This window comes from Notolepis coatsorum (assembly GCF_963971535.1).
Source record: "Notolepis coatsorum genome assembly, chromosome: 4".
In the NCBI taxonomy this organism is placed as follows: domain Eukaryota; kingdom Metazoa; phylum Chordata; class Actinopteri; order Aulopiformes; family Paralepididae; genus Notolepis; species Notolepis coatsorum.
This window is the reverse complement of record NC_140168.1, coordinates 123,960,037-123,968,807: the sequence shown is the minus strand read 5'-3', so window position 1 is coordinate 123,968,807 and position 8,771 is coordinate 123,960,037. Positions and strand designations below refer to the sequence as shown.

The 8,771-nt window shown below is 44.6% G+C and overlaps 1 protein-coding gene across 1 annotated transcript; it reads right to left on the bottom strand.

Annotated features, from left to right (window-relative positions):
* Window positions 1-836: 836 nt before the first annotated feature.
* On the bottom strand, window positions 837-7,262 carry nat16 (N-acetyltransferase 16; the record flags this gene model as incomplete). The annotated part of the gene is made up of 4 exons (XM_084312702.1): window positions 837-1,065; window positions 2,873-3,225; window positions 3,919-4,143; window positions 7,044-7,262. 4 exons carry the CDS (start codon window positions 7,260-7,262, stop codon window positions 837-839), a joined length of 1,026 nt encoding a protein of 341 aa, XP_084168828.1.
* Between the last annotated feature and the right edge of the window lie 1,509 nt (window positions 7,263-8,771).

Sequence of the window (8,771 nt, the reverse complement as noted above, 5' to 3'; positions counted from 1 at the left end):
TTTTGACTTCGTTGTTGTTCTTTGGGGATTTGTTGATGATAGGAAAGATGTTTCTTCCAATATTACAGTGATGGGATGTGTGAATTACTCCTACTTGAGTCTAAATTGCCCCCCCGTCACGCCAATTTAGACACAACTCGCCCATATGGTTTTCATAAAGTGCCTTAAGAGTTGTGCAGACGTATTAATCCAACTCAGAATGTGTACATATTTATATACTTAATATTTACAAAAAGAAGAGGATTGAAAGACATGAGATAACCCTAAGCTTGCTTGCATTTTTCTTCAAAGAACAACATTAATGTTACGCTTGCTAATCATTAGAGAAGATTTACGTTTGTGCTACGGGTGTCTAAATGAAAGACGTGTGAGAAAGCGTTCCCATGCTAATAGCCATTTAAAACCTTTCCGTTTCCTATTGGTTATTTATTGTTTGTTAGCGTGTGTTAAACCTATTGCAAATTGGAAGATTAAATCAAACCTATTGCAAATTGGAAGGTTAAATCAAACCTATCGCAAATTGGAAGATTAAATCAAACCTATTGCAAATTGGAAGATTCAATCAAAACTATTGCAAATGCAGCCTCAGAAGCCATTTTGCTTTCTGGAAATAACACAATTTAGTCGTTTCATTTTCCGATCCCTTCAAAGAAATCTTCTTCAGTGGGAATTTGCTTTGTTACTATAGAATGCTGTTGAGTTGGGTCCAATTATATCATATTTGAAGTTTTTTTCTTCATCTTCCACCTCTTCTCTCTTATTTCAGCTCCTCTTCGGTGTCCACGTCCTCCTCTTCCTTCGCCTCCTCTTCTCGTCCGACCGCGGAAGCTTCCCCGCTAGACCACGTCCGACTCCACCACGCACTGCTCCGTGTACTCCTTCACCAGCTCCACCCCCAGGGTCTGGCGGCAGAACTCCACCATGGGCTTCCAGAGGGGCGGGTCCAGGAACATCTGGCACATCACGTGACCCTTCAGGGTGGCGGTGTGGCGTCGCAGGTGACAGAGACACTGCTTGCGAAGCAGGGCCAGGTCCTTACCGTACGTGTCGATGTTCAGATAGTACCTGGTTCAGGAAGCAGTGGATGAGATGATGGAGTTGAGTGAGAGGTTTTCATTTCATTCCGGCAATTATTCTTAAACATATATGAACTATAATGATAAAAAAAAAAAGTAAGCTTTGTTTTTGTATATGTGAAAGTCATGCACCTCGTTATCTATAGTTGAAACGCTACACCTGGCTGTAAATGGGCTGATCATGGGACATGTATTATGTTGAGCTCAAGTGACTAGCAGGATGTTATTATATCTCCAAACAATGTGTTTTAACACGACTTTTGAAAATAACTCAAATAGCTTTCATTCTAATCATTTCAAATTTGCTGTGCACATGTATGACCCCTGGCGGTTGAAGCCTCTTGATCTCCGTAGTGTTAGCTCTAGAGGAAAGTTCTTGGGGTCACCAAAATAAATAGGGTTTATCCTCTAACGATCATACATGTGCACCACAAAAAAAATATTATCTACTTTTTCTCCCCATTTTTCTGTATTTTTCTCCCATCCCAATATAGTCGTTATGCCAATTCCCTTCCCTCCCTTCCTGGTCGTTGCACGCATTTGCCCCCCACTTGCCGGTCTAGGAAGGGTTGATAGATACTAGGGTGATAGTTGATAGATCCCCTCCGATACATGTAGAGTCAGCCAGCCGCTTCTTTTCACCTGACAGCGAGGACTCTCACTGGGGGAGCGTAACGCGTGGGAGGCTCACACTACTTCCCACAGATCCCTTCCTTGCTGAGCAGGTGCCCCGACCGACCTGTAGGAGTCGCTGTTTACAACGACCAGGATACACACCCCACCGGCTTCCCACCCTCTAACACTGCCAATTGTGTTAGTATGGACGACCGACCAAGCCGGAGGTACCGCTGACAGCTGGATTCGATACCAGTGTCTCTGCAGTGGTAGGCAGGCGCTTAGTCCGCTGCGCTACCCAGCCGCACTTTGTGCACCGCAAATTTGAAAAGATTCGGATGAAAACTATTCGAGTTATCGCGTTCACAATCATGGCATTAGCCACTCAATCTGGAAAATGTTCTTGACAAATGTTCTGCCCTGCTCTTGCTGAAAGCCGCTTTAGACTTCATGCATATCTGTAAAACCAGCACAAACTATGTCACATAAACCTTGCATATACAGATGAAGCACTTCAGATTCAGTACCCTACTGCTGCGCTTCTGCCACTCTTCTACCACTTTAGAACTAGCACTCAGGTGTAAATTTTTCGGGGGCTGGTGGCTGGGTCTAAATGTGAACAAATGGAGGGTACTTAACTTAAGTGCTTCCCCAGGGAGGGGGTCGGGGGCTACTGCCCTCAGACCACCAAGATCATTTTTATATGGGCAGTCTGACTTGGGGTACTGACCATATATTAGTGTTGCAATGCATGATAAGTAAACAGTGAAAAAAGCTAAGAAATCGGATGGGGCTGGGACATTTGGGACGAATACAAATTTAAGATGAAAATCTGCCCAGCCTGTGGGAGGCAGTGGAGGTGTGAAATCTGGCCCGGTCCAGAACAATAGGAGTCACAAAATCAGTTTGGAGTGGAGTGGTGGAGGAGTGGTAGAGGAGCAGTAGAGGTTTGATTTTTCAGGGCTGTATCTGTAGCCAGTTATCTGTCCATAATCGATGGAGCAAATAGAGGGATACCAGAATTAAATGTTTTCATGTACAGCTACCAAATACCTATGTATGACCTACTGTCTATCACATAAAGTGGATTGTGCTGTGAGTCCTTTGTGCCATGTGTGCAGCCGATTGATTCAAATAAAAACTTGTTGGATTCTTTGGAGAGAAAAAAAGGAAAGAGTTACCAGTCCTCTCCGATGGGTACCCTGATCGGGAAGGTGCAAAGGCTGGAGGCGGTGGGACAGGTGTCGTCATCCACCATCCAGTCGATGTCCTTCTTCAGGAGGATGTCCATGTTGCTGGCCAGCGGCTTGAAAGGCTGCCAGTCCTGAACGATGGTGCCGTTGGTGACGACGCCCTCCATGAGGTCGGTGGCCACGTACAGCCGGTGGATGGCCGCCGCGTCCAGGAGCATCGGGGGAGGGGTGGTGGAGGTAGAGGAGGAGGAGGAGGGAGACGAGAGGAGGCCGCCGTCCGGACCGAGCTCAGTGAGGCGGAGCTTGAGGTCTTCGGCTCTGAAGCGCACCAGCAGGATGCCCTGATGGGGAGGAAACGGGCCGTGGTCTGACTTAAGGTCTACAAGACGTAGAAAGCTTGGACTCAAACTCGCATTGATCTAAATTTGTGGACGACTCTTTCCTACATGGAGTAAGTTCAAGTGAAATCAACGTTTTTTTTAGGACACTGTCATGAGAAGAATGGCTTTAGATGGGATACCTAAATGTTTAAAGGAACACGGCAACATTATGAGATGTTGGTTTGTTGGATAACCATTTTCGCTTACCGTCTTCTCGAGAGTCAGACAAGAAGATAGATACCAATTTCCTCCTCTCTGTGCGCTCAGTAGAAATCTATCCAACTGAAAGCAGATACGGACCACTAGCCTAGATTAAAACTCCGGGAGAGGTATTTTTTGCCAACAGCTAGGCTAGTGGTCCGTATCCACTTCCATTAATTTGTGCTAAGCTAGGTTAGCTTGCAGCCGGATAGCTTTCTACTGAACGCATAGAGAGGAAATTGGTATCTATCGCCTTGTCTGACTCTGGAGGACACGGTAAGTGCATTTCACATAATGTTGGCATGTTCCTTTAAGCGGTACCTTTCCTCAGGGTTCTCCACTAAGCTGCGACTGAAACGTCCTGAATCAACTATTTGAGTGTGTGACTTCAGTGTTTTTTTTCTTACGCCTCATAATCAATCAGATTTCGAATCTCGCTTTCCGAGACTTTACCTGTTTGGTGACCAGGCGGTATTTCTGGAAGTCCTTGGGCCCGAGCTGGTCGTCACGGGTCAGACGGCAGACCTTCACCTCCGGGAACTTGGCCTTGACCAGCTGGGAGCAGAACCTCAGCAGAACCCCGGCCACGCCCTTACCCCGCTCCTGGGGCGCCACGCGCAGACCCTCCACGAGCATTGTCTCCCCATCATCGATCACGCACACCGACTCCAGAGCAATCTGCGCATGGACCAGAGAGAGAAGACATACTGATGAGACGGTATGCTCACGAAACCCCTCCAATAACATTACTCCTTTAGAACAGGGTATTTTTCCTATTATGTATGGTTCAAAATCTTTAAATCTAAAGTGGTCTAAAGTTCCAAATCTTTTGTAATTCTACCACGTTTTGCTATAAACTACCAAATCTATCAAATTGACCCTACTGGTCAGAAAGCTTGACTAATCTACAAACTAGCAAACTAGGTTAGACCATCCAGATCTGTGTTTTTATTTAACTATAGCTCCAGTATGGCGCTAATAGTTTCAGCATTTTACATTCACATACATGAAACGGTTAGCATTAGCTTAAACGCCTCACTATAAACTACCAAATCTATCAAATGGACCCTACTACTGGTTAGAAAGTGTTTTAGCGTATTCAATTCACTTACATGGAACGGTTAGCATTAGCTTTGCTATACTACACTTTTGAGCTACTTATCAACTCTGTGATTAATACAGATTTGGGGGATGTACTCCAGTCAGAGACGGGGAGGAACCGATACGTGAAATTCCCTTCTAGCTATAAATAAACTATAGCTATAAATAAACAGACAAGGGACTCTACTAAATCAATGGAGTGAGACATAAAATTGCCTATACCAGTAAAAGTAGAGGAGGCTTATTTGAGCTTATTTGAGCAACAGATTTTCCATGTTCAGGGTCATTTTAAACTCGGAATGTCATTCATTCAATCTTTATTTAATCTCTAAATTGAGAGCAAACTCTCATTTACAATGGCGTTGAGGGGTACAAAAAACAATATAGAAACAGAAAGGTCAATCAATTAAACAATTTAGATTAATTAAAACAACTACAGACTGAGGTGAAATGGTTGATATTATATATTCAAACTGACCAATGGATACTAAAGTAGCTACTGAGTTTTAAAGTGCTTTGCAAAACATTTCACATGTCGGGGGCACAGAAGCTGAAAGCAGATTTTCCAAATTCAGTGCAAACTCTGGAGACCTTAAAGGGGAACTATCTTATAAATGGCATTTTTGAGTGTTTAGCATTGTTTCCTAGCTATGTGAACTTATATTAATATGATCTATGTCTCTAATTCTCATATTGGCGCATTCTTCCAATTCTCCTCTCACAATATTCACCCTCACTGAACTGAGTCATCTAAAAATTTGCTGATTTGTGATGTCAGAGAGACTCAGCTGAGACTCACACACACTCCACTCAGTTACCACACCGTGGTTGGAGCCCAGGCTCAAAACGGCTTAAGATCTTGAGGTAGAAAAATGCTGTTTTTGAGGACTTGATTAGAAATACAAAACAATGAATAAAAAAAATAAAAAATTACAGAGGTGTTCCATAGACTCACAGGAATTGTGTAAAAGTGCCCAAATAGTGAAAGAAATAGTAAAATAGTTCCCCTTTAAGCCTAAGCCAATCACCAGAGCGAGTAAGATAAGGTCCAGAGTTCCAGTCCAGTAATGAAGTGATGCAGGGCGTTAAGATCTCCAATAATGGCTTCATATAGAAAGAGATGCCAATGCAAGTCACGTCTCTCTACCAGAGAGGACCACCCAACTGTCACTGGTGATAAATCTAAGGGAAGAATGATATACAGAAAGGCTTTAGAGTTGAAGCAGCAGCATGTCTATAAACTAGGTCTCCATAATCCAAAACATAAAAATGTATAAGCATAGGAAAATAGGTTTTGTTTCTGTACAAAAAGTCAACATTCTGTCACAGTTTACTTGCAAAGTTATACATGGCATTTAAATGTCAAGCCAGGTGCCAAGATATTTAACTATCTGAATAATAGACCCATTCACAGTGGATATATGCAAATGATCACAGACAGTACCTTTGGAAGATTAACAAGCTCATCCTGCAAAGTATTAAATTACCCCAGGATTGAACCCTGTGGGGTACGCCTTTTGTAATGGGCAAGAATTCTGACTGGACAATCGCCATTTTCACACACAGATGTCTCTGAAACCATTTGCAGGCAGATGTGTCAAAGCCAACATTGCAATAGAAGAGAGTGATCAACTGTGACCGGTTAGCCTAGGCATTGTCCAACTAACACCTCTCCCGTAGGCTAACCGGTCATGTCCGCTTCCATTCATTGTGCTAAGCTAGGCTAACATGCAGCCAGATCGCTTTCTACTGGACGCGAGAGGAAACTGGTATCTATCTTCTTGTCTCTCTAAGCAAATTTCCCAGAATGTTGTCCTGTTCTTTTAACAATATTTGGTTGCTAATTTTAGCACTGATGCTGGCTAACTGCATTGTGGGGGTAGATTAGGAGGTGCTGATTAAGTAAGGGATAATGTATAGCTACAAGGTCATTGTCGCAAAATAATTGACCGACACGGAGTTTAAAATACAGAGGCGCAGCGCCGAGGTGTTTTAAACGTCAGTGAAGGTCAATTGTTTTGCGACAATGATCGAGTATAGCTATACATTATCCCGCTTATTACATGGCTAACTTACTAACAATATACCTAATTCATCGACAAGACTAGATCAAATGAAGACGCAGTTGTTCTGTGGCTCTGTCAGCCCAAATAAAGTGATTATTATTATCGGCAGCCGGCAGGTCTCTGGTCTGATTGCATGACTGAGTGCAGCTGTGCATATGCTGAGCAGCACTGATACAGTGTTGTAGTGGGCTTGATTGCGAACAGCTGCGCACAGCGGTCATTATTGTCCCACAGCGGTCATTATTGTGTGATAACGGACCTCTGATGCGGGCTATTGACCAATCACAAGCAAGCATTTCGGCGAATGTGAAAACGCCATGTAATAACATCAAATATGGGTGGCAGACATCTTCAATACAGTCGCCCATTACAACCTGGATGTAATATCAGCATGTTGTCCACATGACTCACCACTTTGCCCTGCTTGCGGGCGAGGATGACGGTGCGGTTGCTCTCCTCCATCCAGGAGCACCACCGGGTGGGGAGGTAGTCCAAGCCCCCGTAGATGCCCTGGCTCATCGACATGATGTCGTCGAAATCCTCATCCGTGGCCACGGTGAACTGGAGGCCCGTCTGGGGGGGGGCCTCTGGCAGCTGGTGGGAGATGGGCAGGCTGTTCTCGATCTTCATCCTGGCAGAGCTGATGAGGAGGAGAGGGGGAGGTAGTGGGGGGGGGGGGGGGGGGGGGGGGAAGAAAAATTTGATATTTAGTCTTGGGGAAAACTGTCGAGGAAGACTTTCCGTAGTTATCGTCACAAGGCGAACAATAGCGAGAAGGAAATGTGATATCCTCCTGACACAGTTCTTGGGGCATTTCTGCCTTACTGGACATTAGAGAAGGAACAGGAAATGTGAGAGGGAGAGAGAGAGAGAGAGAGAGAGAGAGAGAGAGAGAGAGAGAGAGAGAGAGAGAGAGAGGATGACATGCGACATGTGACATGCGATGGCTTCCCATTATCATGAAAACAAGATTGTCGAAATAAAAGGATTATTGTGCCGCATGCCATGTTGCTCTCATTTTGTCTTGTGTTGTAAGTGCAGTGCACCCTTCCTTCACAGTGGTGCACTCCACCCATCCCCCAAAAGCCTAAACAGTAGTTTCAGCTGGTGTTGAGAGGTGAGGAGCCACGGTGCATTTCTCCAGTTGTTTTGAAACGACTTCTGTAAATTCTAGAAGATGACAAAAAGGAAGCCTTTGATCGAGAAGCAAGGTCAAACTAATTTTGTCGTCATCATATGATGTCCTCAAATCAATAAATAATCATGTTTAATAATGATTGATATAATCGAACAACCCTACGACAAGGGTCATGGGCTGGATTTGAACTCACAATGCAGCAATTACATAGTAAGCTCACTGAGCCACCAGAAGGCCTCTCGTCTGTAAATGTTTTATTCCTTGGCCTGGTTTCCCTCGCAGAAGAGATCCTGTGATCGCTTTGTGATCTCAAACGCAATAAATAAGTAAATACATGAAAAAGGAATGAAGATCGGTGCTGCAACGTGTGGCACCGCCCCCTTCCCTCTCTGAAGAGAGAGAGAGAGAGCATGAAAAGAGAGGGAGCTGAGAGGAGAAGTGAGAGGACACTGACAGAGGGAGGGAGGGAAGGAGAGCAAAGGAGGGGAGGGGAGAACGGTGTGAGGAGAGGAGGATGAGGGAGTAGGAGGAAGAAACCAAAGTGAGAGAGAGAGAAGCGGCAGCAATAAACGGGTGTAATAGGAAGGAGATGAAGGGGAGTTGAGGGAAGGTGAGTGAGTGAGTGAGTGAGTGAGTGAGTGAGTGAGTGAGTGAGTGAGTGAGTGAGTGAGTGAGTGAGTGAGTGAGTGAGTGAGTGAGTGAGTGAGTGAGTGAGTGAGTGAGTGAGTGAGTGAGTGAGTGAGTGAGTGAGTGAGTGAGTGAGTGAGTGAGTGAGTGAGTGAGTGAGTGAGTGAGTGAGTGAGTGAGTGAGTGAGTGCGTGCGTGCGTGCGTACGTACGTGCAGTGGTCACCAAACAAAATTCCTAATAAAACTCAAGTGACTTTAATATGATCTGACAGTCGTTTGGAAATAACAATACCAGTAATAATAAATAAGTAAATACATTTGTCATTGACAAGTTCTTCGCAAGGGAGTGCTTGATGTCCGAGAGAGAGCAAGA